The sequence below is a fragment of the Lactuca saligna genome, chromosome 4 (genome assembly GCF_052625555.1).
Source record: "Lactuca saligna cultivar CGN05327 chromosome 4, ASM5262555v1, whole genome shotgun sequence".
Lineage (NCBI taxonomy): Eukaryota > Viridiplantae > Streptophyta > Magnoliopsida > Asterales > Asteraceae > Lactuca > Lactuca saligna.
In genome coordinates, this window is record NC_136420.1 from 104785691 (window position 1) to 104807524 (window position 21834).

A 21834-nucleotide genomic window follows, 5' to 3' on the forward strand; every position below is an offset into this window, starting at 1 on the left:
AAGGAATCCAAAATAGCATATAATATAACTTTAACAAAAACAACATGAAGAGTTGTCTTTGTAGTGAAAAAAATAATCAGACCAACCATTGGGTGGGACTTCTTTGTAGTACTTCAGAAGCTTCACCGGCCACTCCCTTGGCAGATATCTCATGGCCCAAATATGAAACCTTTCGTTGCCAAATGCACATTTCTTCTGATTGAGGAACAATTAGTGTTTTTGTAGTACTTCAAAAGCCATGGGGAGGTGGTTTTGATGAAGAACTTCACTTGAACTATAAATTAGGATGTCATCAAAAAATACTAGAACGAATTTTCTCAAATATGGGTGAAAGATGTCGTTCATTAGAGATTGGAAGGTTGGTGGAGCGTTTGTAAGACCGAAAGGTATTACGTTGAACTCATAATGCCCGTCATGTGTGTGGAGGGCAGTCTTGGGAATATCTTGCATCCGGACCCGAAGCTAATGATATTCGGATCTTAGATCCAACTTGCTAAAAATAACTAACACATGCAATTCATCCAACAACTCATCAATGACTGGAATGGGGAATTTATCGGGAACGGTGGCCCGATTTAATGCCCGGTAAGCAACGCATAACTGTCATGACCCATCCTTCTTTTTGACTAACATCACCAGACTAGAATATGGGTTGTTGCTGACTTGAATAACCCCAACCATTAACATTTTCTAGTTCAAGCACTCTGTCTCGTCCTTTTGGAAGTGGGGGTACCGATAAGGCCGAAAACTAATCGGAGGGGTACCGTATTTTAGGACAATCTGATGATCCAAATGACGCTTCAGTGGAAGTTCATTGGGTTCCCTAAAACTTCCTTTAAACTTGTGCAGAATTTGAGTTAGAAATTAGGGTACCTCATTAATCATTTCCATTTCTGTGTTGTTGAATTCCACCATCATTTCTGCCTTCTCCCTCTTTAGTTCCTTTTCTATTGTTTTTAGGGTGACGAATGATTTTCCCAGAGCAGTCTCCCCCTTCAATTTCCCTCTCTGATTCCCCACAACAAATTCAATGGTTTTTCCCTTCCAATTGGTTTGTGTGGTTCCCAATGTTTCTAGCCATTTCAGGCCTAATATGATGCCTGTGCTTTCCAATCTTAATGAAAGGAATTCTTCAACAATATCTATCTCTTAGAGTTGAAGAAGGATACCCTTACACACACACCGCCCCGCCTCGCTATCACCAGTGCCCATTTTCACATCGTATGATTCAGTATATGTGACCGGAATACCTAATTCTTCGACCACCCGCAAAGCTATGAAGTTGTGAGTCGATCAGGATAACCACGGGTTTATCCCAAACTCTTTCAGTCAGCTTCATGGTTTTAGGTGAGGTCAATCCAGCCACCGAATTCAGGGAGACTTCCGTTGGATTGTTCACCTCCATGGACACCAGACTCGCATCTGGATGTACCAACTCGTCTGGGGAATGATCAACTTCTATCTGTATTTCTTCTTCTTCCACCAAGAGGACGTTGATCTGTGACTTTTATTTGTGATTTTTGTTCCATTTTTCATCGCATTTGTAACAAAGTCCTTTGGCCCTCTTTTCGTTGATTTGCACTTCTGTCAGGGTCGGACTTCTCCTAAATTACATTTCCAAGAACTAGGGTTCTTTACGGTGGTGACGTTGTTGGGGGAATAAGAAGTGATGTTAACTTTAGAGGATAGATAAGTAGAGTTTCTAACCCCTACAAACCCAATTTTGCTACAGATGTTGGGTTGATTTTTTTCTTTAATATGTTAGGCTAGATCCATTGCATGACCCAACTGCTCAGGAGTCCACATTCATAATTCTTTTATGATGTTGTACTTTAGGACTTTCTTGAAGATTTCCATGGCTACCCTTTCCGGAATCTCTTCATTCAGGGATGCCAAAAAGTCAATGAAACGGCGTATGTAATCGTTAGTGGTTCCCGTCTGCTCAATTGAGGCCCATTGTTCGAACAAATCCCCATCGTGAATCGACTAAAACTTCTGTAAGAACAAGATCTTCATCTCTACCCATGTTTCAATGGTTTTCTGTTTGTTAGACCATCGATACCATGCTAGTGTGTCACCATCGAGACCGAGGGCCACTGCCTCCACTTTTTCTTCATTCATGAGTTGGTAAATCACAAAATAACGTTCAGCTTGTAGTATCCAACCATCTGGGTCAGTTCCATCAAAAGTGGGCATATCAACCTTCCAATGTTTGTATTCAAATCGCCCCCTTCCCCGATTCATTCCATCGAATGACCCAAAAACCAAACTCGGGCCTCCGTCGCCTGGACTGTCGGCACCGGCGCTTCCGCTGCTTCCTTGACCACTATTCTTGTCTCAGGGATTAAAGTATGGAGTGAGTATAACTGAGTTTGGTGTTTCGTTCCATCTTCTCCACTTTACCTAACAGAGCATCCAACTTTCTCATCATCTCATTTTGCATGTCGCCATTACTTGCTGCTGGTTAACTAATTTCTGTTGTTGTTGTTCATCCATGATTTTTCCTAGGTTTTCTTCAACAATTTCCAACCTCTTATCTGCTGGAACATTCTTCTGTGGAGCAACCATGCTCTAATACCAATTGATAGACCCAAGATGTATCTACCTAGTAAGCACTGAAAGAAACACAAAATATACTAAAAAGACTAAAATTTGTATTGACAATCCTAGTTTTCGAGATTTGGATATCTCCAAGGAAGAAGCAAGTTCTTTACAAAATTCTTAGCTGAAGACAAATGAAGAAAACAAGACTTATTTATACTCTGAGACTAGACCAGAAGGACCGACCATTACATAAGATCCAAATCTTGTTGTCCCCCACCAAAAAGGACCACTCGCAGAGATAATGGCCATGATGCAACTAATAAAAAGAAAAGCAATAAAACAGGGACACTGCCCTCTTCAAGAAGCTAATTGGTTGTTGTTTTGTTACTAGTCACGCCACTTGGCTTGGGGGACCTCCTTCGGTAAACCAACATGGATTGGGGCTTATCAAACCATCGCAATCGATCCCACCCTCTGACGACGGTGGACGTGAGAAAAGAGGTGGTTGGCGTCGGATTGAAAATTGATAGTGGTGTGAGTGATGATTGTTTGAGAGAAGACTGAGAAAGGATGAGAAAGTTATTGGATGAGGGAGGCGGTGGGGAAGGATCCGATTTTAGCTTGCAATCGATGAAAGAAGCAATGTTGAACACCTATATGGACACAAATCTCATTCTTATTTGCGTACATAGTCATTGGCTTTAAGTGCAGAAAGTTAATAGAAAAACCTGAAGTGACAAAAGCTATAAACATCAATGAGAGAAAATAAAAAGAAGCCCCCTTTAATATAAAAAAGTATAAAAAATATAAGAATAGAATAATGTTCGTAAAAGATTTCTCTTTTAATATATATATATATATATACATATATATATATATATATATATATATATATATATATATGTGTGTGTGTGTGTGAAAAGTGAATATACCCTTAAGGGTATATAAGCTTAGGTACCCAAATTCACCATACCACGTCGTTTTGTATCATATAATACATTATAATTGTCTAATGTTCTTATAATTTAACTTCTAACTTGATTACTTCCATGATTTTTATAAATTACACATTTATCTTAATCTTACATAATTTTCATTTTCAATTACAATATATATAGCCTAGTAGGTGGTCGCCAAAAAAAAAAATGTGATGTAAGAGTAAAATAATACCTGAAATTTTGAAAATCTTGAAAGTAAATCAAGTTAGGGGTTGAAGTTTAAGAACATTATAATGAATATATCAAACAACACAACGTATTATGATGTGTTTGGGTACTATGTATATTAAAAAATTATGCGGCGGAGTAAATTACATTTTCAGTCCCTTAATATATCTGCTTTTTTCAAACTTGGCCCCCAAATGTTTTCATTTACAATTTTGGTCTTAAAAGGTTTTCTTTTATAATTATGGTCCTTATTTGACATGTTTGTAATAGTTTTGGTGATTGTTCCAAATAGAACTACTATATTTTTTGGACCAAAATTATAAAATTTTTATTTATACTCACAAAGACCAAATAGTCATTTTTACTCCGGGACAAAAAGTTACAAGGACCACAAATTTGAACCAAAATTGCAAAAATCAAATATAATCATGACCAAAAATGTTATTTCCTCTAAAAAGAAATTATACAATAATGGAAATCGTCATCATTACAAATCAAGATATAAACCTCTAAATATCTTAACAAACTGTAAAATGCATTAGATCTACAAGCTTTAAATTTACAGTAACACCGAAAAATAACCACCTTAAAAGTCGAAACTAAAGAAACCATCTAAAGTCAAGGTGATGGTGTGATTGGTGTCTCGTCTTCCTTCTTCTGCAAATACCTTTAAGAAAAAAAAAAAAAAAAAAAAAAAAATATATATATATATATATATATATATATATATATATATATATATATATATATATATATATATATATATATATATATATATATATATATATATATATATATAATAAAGAGAGAAACTAAAAACGTGTATATTAAAATGCAACTAGCATCATATTAAATGTAGCTTACCCTTGACCTCTTGCCCATCGTGAAAGTTGAAAAAGTTGAACCGTTTCATTTGACATATGGCATCCAAGAAGAAGATAGTTGCGAGGCCGAACCATCCACGCAAATCTCATACATAAAGCCGAATATACACACATCACTGCAATCCAAAAGTAATCACACTGTCTCAGTATACCGGATTTACATCTTATGATATGGGTCAGTTTATGGGTTGTTGGAAATGTTTAAAAAAAAGTATGGGCAAGTAGGAACTTGAAGTCATGTTGCGAGATATCATCTCTGGAGGCTTCTCAAGATCAGCCATTGCCTGCCATATAGCGAATGATTATTCCACTTTCAAATTTTATAGAAATCTGTAATAAAAGTAGTGCAAAATATTCAAATAATACCGCAGCAACGAATCCCCAATTGGCTACAGGACCCCAGAAATGAGTAGTTTTAGGTCCAACAGGACTGTTCCAGTATGTTCGGAAGAACGACATAAATGATCCTCTCTGCAAAAGTAAAATTTCAAAAAGAAATTTGTTGAGCATTCAAGATAACTGTATTATCGTTACTCTGTTCTCTTTTGAAAATTTAGAACTACCAGAAGTATGAATTTCGGGAATCAGTTAGTCGCAGTTAAATTATAATAAGTCAAGTCGCCAATCAGATGAAACAGCATTGGATGACAAAGCTAAATTAATAATTGTTTTTAATCGAATCGCGATTCCGGAGTTCATGCATGATGCATCACTTTTAAGAACAAAAATTAGGAAAGAAACAGGTATGAATTTGAGTTGCTGACAGATCGAGTCACGAGGTAATTGATTTTCAGATCGATCATATCTAGAACTAGTTCAACTGAAAAATAAAACTCATGGTATCATGCAGCTGAGGGGTTATGAATTCATCTGAATGGTAAGTTTCGAAGATATTTAATCGTGAAAAAATTCTTCCAAAACATGGAGAACAATAATTCCATGGCCAAATTGCGATTTATACAAAATCGAAATTACCAAACCTAATTTCTAATGAGAAACTATGATTGGATGTCTCGTAAAAGAAAAAGGGAGCTCAATAAACATTAATGGAGAATTGGAAATTCTAACCGTAAGAAAGAGGGCGAGAATGGCAGAAGAAATGGAGAGGACGGCTTTGGTAGGAAGAACCAGTGGGATATCTGAACTCAGAAGTACGCCTTCTCACGTATACTATTTTATAGGAATGAATTAAGACATGGTCCTATCCTACTAGGACAATATTTATCTATACGATATTTCATATATTTTTAATTGATTTATAACTTTTTTTCAATAATATACAAATCACATGATCATAATAGTCATTTTTATTTATGTTTTTTTTTTAAACAGCTATAAAAAAGAAAAATACTAAAATAGCTAGTATTTTTGCTAACCACCGTCGCGAAAATCCACTTCATCCATGGATTTTTATTTCCTACTTTTTGTTATTTATTTTTAGCAAAATGATTTCGGAGGGTGTCATAGGAGGTAAAAAAACTAAAATTTAAAATTATTTTCCGTAAATTCCAAGAACTATCAATGAAATGAGAGGTCAAAGAAAGATAACCATAGTGGTTATAGATGGCCATGTGATTCGTATATTATATATCAAACTCATAAATACTCGATTACCAATAACCATCACATATTCAACTCATAAATACTCGCTTACCAATTATCCTAAAAAGTCAAAACGGCCAGCCCTTGGTCAAAGTCAAAGACAACTATCAAGGTCAACAGTCCATGTTGACATCAACTCGTTAAGTACCCTTAGCTACCCACCGAGTTCCTTGCATAACTTGCCAACTCACCAAGTCAGCATGCCACTCGTCGAGCCCAAGACAATCTTCATCGGACTCGCCGAGTTGTTCATCCAACCTATCGAGTTCATGACCATCTTTATATGACTCACCGAGTCTACCATGCGACTCGTCGAGTCCCTTCAGTCCTTCATCCATACAGATGCTTTTTAAGCCATGCTAAGGCTCCATACTACAGATCCAACCTCCCAAGGTATGCTTATCACATAAAGCTGCAAACTTTACGTGCATACAAGGCTCTTATGACCCAAAATGCCAAAATCAAGCTTGAAATGGGGTTTTACACTTAAGGAGGGGTTCATACTTGCCAAAGCTGATAGCTTTATGGATTTTGAGACCAAGGAGAGTTCAGATCTGAAGTTACAACTTCAGATCTGAGCTCATAACCAAAATAGCTTCACAATATGCTAGAAAAGCCCAAAACATTAACCAATGAGACCTAGAATGAAATGAGGTCAAGGTAACGACTTGATACCTTCCAAGAGATGCCATCTGAGGTAGATATCATATCCCCACAAGTCCTTTGCTCCTAGTCACTTGCTCTTCAAGTTCTTTATACAAAGATACACCTTCCAAAGCTTTAAAACACACAAATGGAGTACACTCACACGAATTAGGGTTTCTGGACTCTCAAGAGGCTGCAAAGGAACTAAGGGAGTCTAATGGTCCATTAAATAGGGTGCCAAACCCCGAAAATTAGGGTTTCACCCTCCAGCTCCAACTCGTTGAGTCACTCTTCTGACTCGACGAGTTGGTCACTTAAACACATGGCCCAAACCCGCTGCTACTCGACGAGTCAGGCAACCAACTCGTCGAGTAGATCTTGAATTCATGAGAATTTATAACCATAAATTGGTATTCGAGAATCGGGGCGTTACATTGCAACCATTTTAACTTCAAGATTTAGATAAGTAAAACATTTCCTAATACCTTCGTATTAAACAAATTTAAATAACAGGTCATGCCTTACTATGGCAGTGACTAACATCTCACGGAAGGTATTAGGATTAAACTCAAGGACCCTGGTAGTTATTGAACCATCATTTCCGCCAATATCTGAAACCATTTGCCCAATATCCTTAAAATGACTTGGTTTACAGCTCCCAATATGGCGTTTTCAATTTACATACCCATTCTAGTTTAAGCATTATAAACTTAACCACACTTTTACATCTACAATGCAATTCACCATTTTCATCAGTATCCAGAAATTCAAAATCTTTCCAAACCTCTGATGTAAGTTTTCTGTGACGTTTGACGTCCACGCCAATTGTTTTGTGGCTTTAATTGCTTGATGGGCTTTTGATTCTTTTCATTGTCCCTTGTTGGAGGTGTAGGCGACCGTACCCCATGAACATCTTCCGATATTTCAACAATGTTGGTCACTGAAAAAAGAAAGTGTTAATCTAACACGTAACATAAATCAAATTAACTCAAAAACATCTTAATGGAAGAACTTGAATAGAAATATCTTACTTTTCTTTTCGTTTTCAGATGTCAACTTATCCGTGGAATCGGAGGTAAACTACTGCCACGGAGAGTTAGAGAAGGAATATGACGTGAAATTTGAAGTTCGCTTCTTGCTTCTTGCGTATAATCAAGCCGTATTACAGTATTACTGGTCGTATAAAGTTCTGATGAAGATTGTATTGAGGAGCATGTCGAGGAGCTGTGAAAATTCAAAAGCCAAAATTGAAACATCAAAAAGATGAAGTAAATAAAGGATATTAAGAAACCTAATGTGTAAAGTTGTAAGCTTCTAATTTATACGTAATAATTTTAAAAAATGTATTCTAACCTTGTGCTGACTCTAATTTAGGTTTGCGTATGAGATTTACTGATTTGTCATTGTGTAAAAAAGCTCCATAGAAACTACACCCAATATAATTTAATTAATTAATATATATATATATATATATATATATATATATATATATATATATATATATATATATATAGGGAGAGAGGGGTTCAATAAAGAACCAATATGGATCAAGGAACCAAGAAGCGTATTAAGATGGTTGGATAAAAAAAAATAACAACCACTGAATTTGAGTTGTGAAAATGTAAAAGCCAATAGTGTGCAGTTGACTATAACCTGACATGGTACTTAAGGGGTAATTTTTGTCAACCTAAAACTTATTAACTCTGACGTTGAATTAACGACGTTAGTTATTGTTCATCCGTATCACATTCACATCTCATTTAAAATCGATTTTACACTCTCATTGAAATAGTTTTTTACTTCAGTGACGAACATCGATTTCAACTCAACACCGAAAACTATTCAGCCGAAATCAACCATGAATCTCGACGGAAAGTTCATAAAAATGAATCTAGAAGGTATATCCGGCTGCTATTTAATTCCGCTTATCTCATTTAATGCATTTTAAACAACAAAATTTCTAACAGATAAATTTCAAAACCTAAACTCTAAATTATTTGTTACATTATGTTTTCAATGAATCTATGAATACAATTTTATTAACAAAATCATTTTAGACCGATTTGAAACCCTCGGATGATGAACTTTTGTGAATTTGTATATATAACAAAAACCTAATGATTTAAATTTCTTCAAATCGATACAGAAATCATGAATATCTAAATTACAAACCATAATTTCCTAAAACTTTGTGAATCTAACTCGTATCTGAGTTTATTCATTAAATTGAAACCTAATTTCATGAACTTTTGTGAATTTGTATAAATACCAAAAACCTAATGATTTAAATTTCTTCAAATCGATACAGAAATCATGAATAACCTCGTGAATCTAAGTCGTTTATGAGTTTATTCATTAAACTGAAAAACTAATTTCACGTTGTGAATTCATAGTGTCCTTTGTGATTTACATTTGATTATTTCAAAAAAATTCAATGTTTTTGAGTATAGCATTTTTTAACAATTCACAAAGTGAATCACGATTACATATCAATTTAACATAACATTGATTCACATAGTGAATTTACAGTGTGCTTTATCATTTACATTTGATTTTTTCATCATGTGCAAATTCACATTGTGCATCTATGCTTGATTCGTCTTGTATCTCTTATTGTGCTTCACATTGTAAATTTATAAAGAGTTTCATTGGTAATGTTTTGATTCACAATGAATTCACAATGTGAATAAATATTATGTTAAATTGATCTGTAATCCTGATTCACATTGTGAACTATATGAATAAATAATAACTTTCAGATCATGAAACTCATGTTTGAATTACTTTGTTAATCAAAAACATGAAATGAAGAAAAGATCAATGAAAAGAGGATAATAAGAAAAGAATGAAACTGACAAGAAATCTAAAAGACGTTTTACCTTCAACTACAAGTGAAAAAATTAAGGATATGCTAGATAGAAAAACAGGTTAGAACATTCACATGCAGATTAAAAAAAAAACTAATTTATATAATCATATATTACACACTTATTAAAAAAAATAATTCACAATGTGAATCTTTGATGTAACTCATAGCCTCACAAGTTCACATTTGGAATCTCTAATAATGTTTTGCAAGTTGATTACCACTTTCACTAGTTTTCATTAAGAATACATGGTGAATCTTTGATGTAACTCGTAGCCTCAAAGATTCACATTGTGAATATCTTAAAATGTTTTGCAAGTTGCTTATCCCTTTTGCTTGTTTTCACTATACATACAATACATGGAAAGATTCACCATGTGCATGTGTACATCACTTGATGAACCTCAACCTGTTTTGGTATGAAATGCATAAATTTAGAATGTGAATCTTTGATATAACTCATAGCCTCACAGATTCACTTTGTTAATCTCTTAAAAATGTTTTGCAAGTTGATTATCACTTTCATTTGTTTTCACTATGAACACATGGTGAATCTTTGATGTAACTCATAGCCTCATAGATTCACATTGTGAATCTCTTAAAAATGTTTTGCAAGTTGCTTATCCCTTTCGCTTGTTTTCACTATACACACAATACGTGAAAATATTCACTATGTGTATGTTTACAACACTTGGTGAACCTCAACCTGTTTTGGTATGACATGGATAAATTCACAATGTGAATCTTTGATGTAACTCATAGCCTCACAGATTCTCATTGTGGATCTCTTAAAAATATTTTGCAAGTTGATTACTAATTTCTTGATCTATAAAGGATTAATTTGGTTTTTTGGGATTGTTTCTCCATGTATAGATAAAGCTCTCTCCAAATTCATCATCGTTTCTCCTCAATCTCTCTAAAACCTAGCCACCACCGTTTTCCATCTCCATCTCTTCCTCCCTCAATAACAAATTGTAATGTAGCCACCAATCAACACCAAACTTCGAACATCAATGACTAACAAAAAGGAGAAAGAGAAATGCAACTATGTTTTGCTTTAGGATCGTAAACGGGTATGTCTCTTATTCATGATCGTATATGGGATAGAATCAAATTATATCGACTTAGTTTTCAAAATGATTTGAAAACTTAAATCTGATGGGTTTTAGCCATAAGAACTTTCCTATGTGCGCATGCAAACCCTAATGCTTGGATCTAGGCTTTCTAATTAAACATGCTTTGAATCCAAGACTTCTAATGGCTAATTAAGTAAAACAACAACATTGAAACAGATCTAGAATCATATCTTTGGATTCCTTGTTGATCTTGTTGTCTTGGAGCTTCTAGAGTCACAAATGTCACTCCTCTAATGGCTTACAAACACCAATAGCAAGCAAGATGATTTAGGAGAGAGGAGAGGGGAGGAATTCGGCCACAGTATCTCTACTTTAGATGGTGTGTAGAATTCCCTCACCCTTAGGGTCTATTTATACTTGTAGACTCCTTAAGGGTTACAACCTAAACCCTAATTGGATAATCTTCTCTTAAGGCTATCCAAATCCATTCCATAGATAAGCCTTTGGACGATTTTAGCTATCCTATATCTCATAGAATTCGTCCAAAGCATATCCCAATGGATTTATAGTCTAAAGTTTAACTATCAAACAATTGAGAGTTTATACCCCTTTATTTAATTAATCTCTTTAAGTCACCAAATTAATTCCAATTAATTTATGACTTATATTAATCAAATAACCATATATTATTCCTTATAATATTTACTCTCTCTTAACAAATCATCCATCAAGTTGCTATGGTGACGGCAACCCAAAAGGACCATGTACAACCGGATCAAATACTTGCCTAATATAGTTGCAGCCTTAGACACTATTCCAACAGTCTCCCACTTGGATAAGTCTAGTAACTATACAAGTACAATTCGGTTTGCAATCGTAGCTCTCAAAGACGCTGTCAACTCTGATCTAATCAATCTTGTCCTTTAGATAAGGGATCTTACAGTCCTCTGTTAGATATCATGCTGACAATCCTATGGAATAGTTAGTCAAGCATTTGATTTCTCGATCTCCGATTTATTTGTAACAACAGCAAAAATTAGGTCAAAATTTAAAATTTTATAAAACCATAATTAAGTATACTAAGTGGTAGATATTGTAACAAGGTTTTCATACATATAAAGAACACTAAAATCCGAGTTATAACGAAGAAGTTATGACCATTCTAAGTTTCCCGACAAAAACCGGCAATACGAAGTTACGTAAAAACGCAAAGTTTCAACAAAACACTTTTTGACCTTAGGTGTCTAAATGAAAGTCATAGATATCGTCAAACCGTAACCATACATGAAAAGAACGCTCAAGTCGGACATCATTTGAAGTCAATTGGGTTAATATTCGCAAATGGGAGTCATAAATGATGAAATTGTAGAAATTCTAAAGAGATAAATGCGAAGGTGATAAATGCGAAGGCTTCCGAAAAGGGGGCTCATTCTCTCTCATTTTTCTTGCGTATTTCCTCATTTTCCGTGCTCGTACTACCACGAAGCCCTGGTCACTTCGTGCAAGATCTGAAGGTCGATTTTCTCCCGAGAAATCCCGAGATTTCCGAGGAAAAATCCATTTCCCGAGACGAAACTCTACCGTTTTTCCATCTCGCTATCTTCAAGTTGTCAAGTGAGTTCATACCCCTTTTTAACACACTTTAAATACATCTTTAAATACTTTTACAACTCTTTTAGGGGGGGGAATACAAGTAAACATACGGTTATTATCGTGCATTAGACTTATACGAGGAGTATAATGATCTTCGTTGTTAAAACATTTTATACATTCTAAAAACTTATGATTTCGGTTTATCAAATCATTGTGTGAAAGGTTAAACTTTGCATACAAAACTATCATGTTAATATATACTAAATTGAGAATCCATGAGGCGCGCACATCTTCCAACTTTACTTTTCTTTATTAGAAAGTACTGCAGTAAGGCCTGTTTATAACCAGAATCTCCCGCGACGAGAACGTGTCAAATGTGTATAGATCTATACGGGAAGTCATGATCCCGCACCCTGACTGTTAGCTACAGTCCGTCTTTTGGGGTGACAGTTGTCATAGCAATGCGACGCCTGAAGAACGTCGTTACAGGCATATTATGTTTAGTATGGTTATAAAAACTCATCGGATATACAATTATTATGATATTAAGTTATGATGAACGAGTGGTTATTAAAACTATTCTTCATCCAACCGGTTCGATCTTCACGTAGTTTTATTATATATAAAACTATGACACATTTACGAGAAACGTGGTTTCTTACAATTTTCGGTCTTAGAGACTGGTATTATGTGCGAGGAAAAATAAAAGTGTTTCCTGCATACAAACAAAATAGGAAAAGAAGGGATTTTTCCGGTGCAATCATTTACAACTTATAAACATATATGGGATTTTCTGGAACTAATGCATTCATTTTCAACACCACAAATCACAACTCTTTACATGTTGAAGCACTACGTTTACTGGAAAACATACACCTATTTTGGAATGGCATCCAATTTTTCTAAACAACTTATGGACTCACCAACTTAATTGTTGACACTTTTTCTTTGAAATAACTTGTATTCTCAGGAAATCGCTAAGCAGGTTGGGATTCAACTTTTGGGATTAACGCGCTGGCATTAATTACTTCATTCTAATTGAAGTTTATGTACCTTTATTTTTAACATGTAATGAATACAACTATGTAAACATTTAGCAACTTATTATATATGGTGGTGTGTACTTTCCTTTCTATGAACTGTTATGATATTGAACATGACGTCCTCCGCCCCCGAACGTTTCCGCCGTTCTGGTTTGGGGGTGTGACAGATTGGTATCAGAGCATTGTTTATAGTGAATTAAGTATATCAACCCATAAAAGATATACTAACTATAAATACATAAGGGATTAAAAATACTCTGACCAAGAGTCTATACTTTAAATAGTAAAATATTTAAGTAGGTATACGTGCTGCATTCATACTAAAATCAGTGTCACTAGGACAATACAAAAGAATTACGATTGTTGGACAACACAAGTGGGCTTAGAGACATATGGTCAAAACTGGGAAGATATAGCCTGATCGCCTATATTATCCGAGAGTTGACTAGCATGTGCCTAAGTTTAAGTGTGTGGTTGCAACAATGCTAAAACCTTACCAACCCTACCACAAAGAGAACAATAGAACCTAACAATAAATTTAAAAATACTATAGGTGTATTTTGGTGTTACTATGATTACTTTATACTTGAGAATTAAAACGGGATCTTCATTACTAAATTGATAGTTGCTAAGTGGATACACTAAGGCTGCATGTAATTAGGATGTTATAGACTTAGAATCTATGATAATTTTGCCTTACCCCTATTCTGTGTGAATTTGGAATTAAGGTTACTTATTCGAAGGTCTATCATATTTAGATTACACATAGCTGGTATGCACTTCACAAATAGCGATGTAACTGATGAAGGTTTTCTACATAATTATCTAGATAGTTTGTCTAATAATTTTCCACTTACCCTAAATTCTCGCATAGAAATCACAGTTGGACTCCATCCCCTTGACAACCAGTATCTTTCGAATGAAGTTATAGCTGGTTGGTTTGGAGAAGAACCATAGAACGATCATCCTATGGGATGACCACCGTGATGAAGGCTTTTCTTACGATGCTAAATCCGAACTAGAGTTTGAGAACCTACCCCGAGCAGCTCCCTTTCCAATTCCTAACCCTCGTCCGACTCTTCATGGCCCGACGCCTGATTCGGTGGAATGCTTGGAACCATAGAGCCAAGGACAAGATCAGCCTATGCTATTTAATGGCGACCGAAGTTTTTACGACTTGAGCAATGAGGACTTAGCAGATATAGTCTTGCCAATCTTGGTCCGCAGAGTGGCCCAAAATGAGATTCAAGGCAGGTCAGCCCAACATCAGATTGCCGAAGTTGTCACCGATGCGAGGATGCATACCCTCCACACCATTCATCTAGAAGATGCCCACGAGAGATCAGAGAGAAACCATGAAATCCTGTTGCAAACACTAGCTGGATCACGAGCCGAAGGCTAAGAGCTCCAAGTACGCCAGATGGTGTGCGAAAGACACCTACTTGACATGGAACGTCAATTGGTTGAACTAAGAGTTCACCAGAGGGATGACCGTCGCCGTAGTGGACGCTTTACTTTATTTCCCTTATAAAAAGAAATCGTGTTCTTCTGTTTATGCCCGATGTGGCATTTTCTATGAAATTATCTTGTTCCGTAAGTACTTTAGCTAGGTCTTTATGCTGTCAGGAACTATCTTCTATGGATATGATGTAAGACCTTTACAAGGTCATTTTCCCGAATCTTTAACATCGTGAATATCAAAAATATTGACAGCCGGCTAACTTTTGGCATCATTCCTCATACAAGTACTTTTATCTTACTTTCATTGGAGTCTATCTGAATCATACTTTAGTCAAGTCATTGGACTAAGGTAATTTATTTCAAGAGACACTTCCAAGTCTCTTTCAGTGGTTGGATCTCGTTATTCACCAACCCACGATACCTCAACTTGTACAACAAACGTCTTGAGAACATTCTACGAACTTACCTCTATTCATTACTAGGACTGCATCATAGGGATGTAGGTCAAACCTTCGCGAACATACTCTCATTCTGTACTAGGACTGCATCATAGAGATGTAGGTCAAACTTTTGAGAACATCGTGGTACTCTTAACATGAACAATCTAAGTACATCAGGGTCAACCAGAATCGCTTACAAATCTTTACCCTTTTATGTTACAGAATCATGTCGCCAAAGAAAAACGAACAACCCATCAACCAAGCACCAACCCTCCAGATCGATGCAACTACCGTTCAAGCTGCAGTCTCGGCTGCTGTGTCAGCTTTTCTGACCCACCTTCATGCTAACAATGCGAATGGTAGCGGGATTAGTAACAACAGTTCCAATCCAAGTAACAATCAAGTACCACAGCGAACGACAAGCTACCATGACACCCCAATTTCCAAGACAAAGAGAAACAAACGAAAGTTTTGGGATAGGATGAAGGACAAATCGCGTAAAGGGACGAACAAGAAACAACCACGAGTAACGACCTCCACAACTACGGTATCTATACCTCCTACTACCGTCCCTTCAGAAACACCAGTTGTCCCTAACCCAGCCCGAAAATATGCTGGAAACCTCCCAAATTGCATCAAATGTAATTATCACCACTTTGGACCTTGTCGGGGGAAGCAGTGCTCAAACTGCAACAAAAAGAGGCACACCAAACGTTACCGCAAGAGTCTATCAAAACCGATCAACAACCCGCCCAACGCCGATGGAAATCCGACTTGCCATCACTGTGGTGAGTATGGGCACTATAAAAGAGATTGCTCGAAAAAGGAAAGAACCTACGTTCCCATAACTCCTACCCGACGTTTCACTTCCACCACCAATATGGGTACTGTCCATATATGTCACCAATGCGGTGAAATTGGACACCTCCAGAAGGATTGCCCGATAACGCAGAACTCTGGCGCAGACGGGAAGATTCTCAGAATCACAGCTGCAGGAGAGCCTGCTCAAGAACCACGTTAATATAATTAAGGTGTTTCGTTGTAACAGACGTATAAACTATCTAGGACTAGTGCAACTAGAGTCTTACCTTTTGCGAGATCCTGTCAGTAAATGAATTCTCGTGCTGCGTATACTTGTCTTTTGTAGTATATCTTATTCGCAGCAATAGTCTAGTGGTAAACCTAAAGTACTGTAACTCTGTTCGTGGTTGCACGGTTGTGTTTTGTCTGTAAACGTCTTATGTTTAATTCTAATGTCTATAAAGTTTTTGTATGATTCCGACATTATCATACAATCAGATTCCATTTGATCGACGCGAAAACAACTTCACACGTACGTCCCTATCTTCTAGATCACTTTTCCAGGAGTACCTCTTAGTTATTGTTTCTCATCCTCTCCGAAGAAAAATTCAACAAACCGCCCCGAAGTACCACTCGTACAACACGTCAAGTTCAATCCAAAGACCCATACGGTTGATCTATTGTTGAAGAATGTATACATAAGGGTAGTATATAATCAAGGTTCTACAGGTTTAGAATTGATGATTCCACTCTAACTTCTTTTCCTCGTTGGGATGTGAGCTTAAAGAAGAATCATTTATTCGACTACCTTTTCAATCTTAATTATATACGACTCGTATACGCAAAACTGAAATTGATGAACCAGGTATGAGTTCTAAGATGAACTTCAAGATGGAGACTACTTAAGAAGACTACGAGTGATCATGCTGCCATGCGAGTAAACTTAGAAGCCCAATGCGTATCCTTTCTGTCGATTGGGACAAGAAAGTCAGATAGAACAAAAGTACCTACCATTTTTCCTTAGGTCATGAGCAATCATACTTTAGTTTAGATCTTCACGTCACCTAATCAACCACAAGGTTTTGACTTCATAATCAGTACGAATTGGTTTTGTTCTTATACAAGAGGAAAGGTCACTACCTATACCTCAAAACAACTTAAGACACAGGGAGCTAACTATACAACACATGATCTTGAGTCAGGAGCAATGATAATCGCTCTGAAGATCTGGAGGCACTACTTGTAGGGTACAAGGTGTATTAATTTCACAGTCCACAAAACACCCAACATATCATTTAGAAATACCACGCTTACAACAAGTCAAATCCAAGCTCAAAAACTAGCAGTGAATCCAACCATGAATTTCAAAACATAGCTGCCCTAATTCATCGAGTGAATATGCTAACAGTTAGAAGAACATAAGTAAATAAAACCAAAACCGCACGATCCCGATCGGTCGAAGTGATAGGTGGAGTAATGAAAGTCCGCTGAAATACACACATTAGGATCTAGATTCATAAAGGAACAAGAGGAACAAATGGACCATAAGCACTCACGCCTGCCTGCAAAAATTGGAGTCCCAGTCAAAATGCGAATTTCGGGACGAAATTCTCTCTAACGAGGGGATAATGTAACAACAGCAAAAATTAGGTCAAAATTTAAAATTTTATAAAACCATAATTAAGTATACTAAGTGGTAGATATTGTAACAAGGTTTTCATACATATAAAGAACACTAAAATCCGAGTTATAACGAAGAAGTTATGACCATTCTAAGTTTCCCGACAAAAACCGGCAATACGAAGTTACGTAAAAACGCAAAGTTTCAACAAAACACTTTTTGACCTTAGGTGTCTAAATGAAAGTCATAGATATCGTCAAACCGTAACCATACATGAAAAGAACGCTCAAGTCGGACATCATTTGAAGTCAATTGGGTTAATATTCGCAAATGGGAGTCATAAATGATGAAATTGTAGAAATTCTAAAGAGATAAATGCGAAGGTGATAAATGCGAAGGCTTCCGAAAAGGGGGCTCATTCTCTCTCATTTTTCTTGCGTATTTCCTCATTTTCCGTGCTCGTACTACCACGAAGCCCTGGTCACTTCGTGCAAGATCTGAAGGTCGATTTTCTCCCGAGAAATCCCGAGATTTCCGAGGAAAAATCCATTTCCCGAGACGAAACTCTACCGTTTTTCCATCTCGCTATCTTCAAGTTGTCAAGTGAGTTCATACCCCTTTTTAACACACTTTAAATACATCTTTAAATACTTTTACAACTCTTTTAGGGGGGGGAATACAAGTAAACATACGGTTATTATCGTGCATTAGACTTATACGAGGAGTATAATGATCTTCGTTGTTAAAACATTTTATACATTCTAAAAACTTATGATTTCGGTTTATCAAATCATTGTGTGAAAGGTTAAACTTTGCATACAAAACTATCATGTTAATATATACTAAATTGAGAATCCATGAGGCGCGCACATCTTCCAACTTTACTTTTCTTTATTAGAAAGTACTGCAGTAAGGCCTGTTTATAACCAGAATCTCCCGCGACGAGAACGTGTCAAATGTGTATAGATCTATACGGGAAGTCATGATCCCGCACCCTGACTGTTAGCTACAGTCCGTCTTTTGGGGTGACAGTTGTCATAGCAATGCGACGCCTGAAGAACGTCGTTACAGGCATATTATGTTTAGTATGGTTATAAAAACTCATCGGATATACAATTATTATGATATTAAGTTATGATGAACGAGTGGTTATTAAAACTATTCTTCATCCAACCGGTTCGATCTTCACGTAGTTTTATTATATATAAAACTATGACACATTTACGAGAAACGTGGTTTCTTACAATTTTCGGTCTTAGAGACTGGTATTATGTGCGAGGAAAAATAAAAGTGTTTCCTGCATACAAACAAAATAGGAAAAGAAGGGATTTTTCCGGTGCAATCATTTACAACTTATAAACATATATGGGATTTTCTGGAACTAATGCATTCATTTTCAACACCACAAATCACAACTCTTTACATGTTGAAGCACTACGTTTACTGGAAAACATACACCTATTTTGGAATGGCATCCAATTTTTCTAAACAACTTATGGACTCACCAACTTAATTGTTGACACTTTTTCTTTGAAATAACTTGTATTCTCAGGAAATCGCTAAGCAGGTTGGGATTCAACTTTTGGGATTAACGCGCTGGCATTAATTACTTCATTCTAATTGAAGTTTATGTACCTTTATTTTTAACATGTAATGAATACAACTATGTAAACATTTAGCAACTTATTATATATGGTGGTGTGTACTTTCCTTTCTATGAACTGTTATGATATTGAACATGACGTCCTCCGCCCCCGAACGTTTCCGCCGTTCTGGTTTGGGGGTGTGACATTATTTGACATAGAACTTAATCAAACACATCAATTTAGTTCTGACCGGGCCCAGCACATAAGTCAAATCAAATCATCGAGTGGCCAAGATATCTCTTCTACCCTCTTAAGATAAAATTTACAGATAAACTTCGACTTATATGCATTTACTTATTCATTAACCAACTATACACAACCATGCGTTTTATAACACCAAGTTACTGATGCGTTTTCGCATTATCAATGCACAATCAATTAACAAATAATAAATCATATATCTAGGTTTTAAGACTATATGACATTATCGTCTTGCGATCACCTTTTATATCGTATTCCATAAGGTGATTCCAGCAAGCACGGGTTTATTCCAATGCTCAAAACCAGTTCATAAGCACTCATGAACGTTGCAGCAACCCTTGCTATGTCTAACACCATTTAGACATTCTACACACCAATTCATGACAATCTTCATTCATATCTACTCCCAACATATGAACGATTGTGGACCATTTGAATAATTCGATTATTCCTAATAAACTCAATTATTCTGGAAGTCAAAACATGCAAAGTGAAACAATAGTTAAACAATTAACAAGTGACAGTAACTTTACTCATAAATAAAACTCCTTTATTTAATCATCAAATGTTAATTACATTTATCTATTATACGTTTCTAATACTATCTAATCTATACTAATATCATCCTTCAGCCCAATACTCCTAGCATGCTGCAAGTGCTTAACCCTACTCAGTCCCTTCGTAAGCGGATCTGCTGGGTTATCTTCTGATGATATCCTCTTCACTACGAGTTGTCCTTCTTCTACACGATGTCTAATGAAGTGATATTTTCTGTCGATATGTCGAGATCTACCATGATCCCTCTGTTCCTTGGTCAAGGCAACCGCACCTTCGTTATCGCAGAAAATCTCCATGGGCTCCTTTATGGCCGGCACAACCCCAAGATCACCAATGAAGTTCTTTAGCCATATTGCCTCCTTCGACGCTTCGCTCGCTGTAATGTACTCTGATTCGCACGTTGAATCAGCTACGGTTTCCTGCTTGGAACTCTTCCATGTCACTGCTCCTCCATTTAGGGTAAAGACCCAGCCCGACTGCGAACGGTAGTTGTCCCTGTCGGTCTGAAAGCTGGCATCACTATACCCTTGCACCTTCAAGTCATCACTCCCTCCGAGGACTAAGAACCATTCCTTCGTCCTCCGAAGGTACTTAAGGATGTTCTTCACTGCAATCCAATGTGCTTTGCCAGGGTTCCCTTGATATCTGCTAACCATGCTCAAAGCGAAGGCTACATCAGGGTGAGTACAAGTCATAGCGTACATGATTGAGCCAACTGCGGAAGCGTATGGTACTCGGCTCATTTCTGCTATCTCAGCTTCGGTACTCGGACTTTGAGTCTTACTCAACTTGGCATTTCCTTGTATCGGTAATTCTCCCTTCTTTGAGTTTTCCATACTAAAACGTTTTAGTACCTTCTCTAAGTAAGTATTCTGACTAAGTCCAATTAGTCTCTTACTTCTTTCTCTTACTATCCTTATTCCCAAAATGTAAGAAGCCTCTCCGAGGTCCTTCATAGCGAAACACTTCCCGAGCCAGGACTTAACCTCCTGCAGAGTCGGGATGTCGTTTCCTATGAGTAATATGTCATCGACATATAGAACGAGAAAGCTTACTATACTCCCACTGGCTTTGACATATACACAAGATTCGTCTTCGCTTCGTACAAATCCAAACTCTTTGACTTTCTCATCGAAGCAAAGATTCCATCTGCGAGACGCTTGCTTAAGTCCACAAATGGACTTCTCAAGCTTACACACTCCATTCGGATGCTTTGGATCCACAAACCCCTCTGGCTGAGCCATGTAAACATCCTCAGCCAACTTTCCGTTAAGGAAAGCGGTCTTGACATCCATTTGCCAAATCTCATAATCATAAAATGCGGCAATTGCTAGCATCACTCTAATAGATTTAATCTTCGCAACTGGTGAGAAGGTCTCATCATAGTCAACTCCGGGAGTTTGAGTAAAGCCCTTCGCGACCAATCGCGCCTTATATGTGTGTACGTTCCCATCCACGTTGGTCTTCTTTTTGAAGATCCATTTGCACCCAACGGTCTTACGTTCGGGCACATAATCAACCAAATTCGAAACTTGGTTATCGTACATGGATTGGATCTCGCTATCCATTGCCTCTTTCCATTTCGCAGACTCCGAGCCTGCCATGGCTTCCTTATAGCTATTAGGTTCATCAAGATTTACTAGTGTACCATCACTAATATACTTGTCCCCTTCGGTAGTAATATGAA

General features: G+C 36.7%; 1 protein-coding gene and 2 long non-coding RNA genes across 3 annotated transcripts; 2 read left to right on the forward strand and 1 right to left on the reverse strand.

Moving 5' to 3' along the window:
* Positions 1-4131: 4131 nt before the first annotated feature.
* On the reverse strand, positions 4132-5776 carry LOC145042559 (mitochondrial pyruvate carrier 1-like). The gene is made up of 5 exons (XM_078991003.1): positions 5663-5776; positions 4961-5065; positions 4824-4878; positions 4575-4710; positions 4132-4377 (listed from the first exon to the last, which is right to left on the reverse strand). The coding sequence occupies exons 2-5, from the start codon at positions 5051-5053 to the stop codon at positions 4329-4331; spliced, it is 333 nt and encodes a 110-aa protein (XP_078847129.1). The 5' UTR covers positions 5054-5065; positions 5663-5776; the 3' UTR covers positions 4132-4328.
* A 6427-nt stretch (positions 5777-12203) lies between these two features.
* Positions 12204-13509, forward strand: LOC145038740 (uncharacterized). The gene is made up of 2 exons (XR_013679535.1): positions 12204-12397; positions 13347-13509. It is a non-coding gene; the product is annotated as an uncharacterized LOC145038740 (long non-coding RNA).
* A 4642-nt stretch (positions 13510-18151) lies between these two features.
* Positions 18152-19457, forward strand: LOC145038741 (uncharacterized). The gene is made up of 2 exons (XR_013679536.1): positions 18152-18345; positions 19295-19457. It is a non-coding gene; the product is annotated as an uncharacterized LOC145038741 (long non-coding RNA).
* The last annotated feature ends 2377 nt before the right edge of the window (positions 19458-21834 follow it).

Bases quoted from the DNA above. Each gene is read 5' to 3' on its own strand.
- LOC145042559 (XM_078991003.1), bottom strand. From the start codon at position 5,053: ATGTCGTTCTTCCGAACATACTGGAACAGTCCTGTTGGACCTAAAACT. The intron at 4,879-4,960 runs GTATTATTTGAA...GCTATATGGCAG, and splicing joins ATTGGGGATTCGTTGCTGCG to GCAATGGCTGATCTTGAGAA. The intron at 4,711-4,823 runs GTTCCTACTTGC...TTTGGATTGCAG, and splicing joins ATCTCGCAACATGACTTCAA to TGATGTGTGTATATTCGGCT.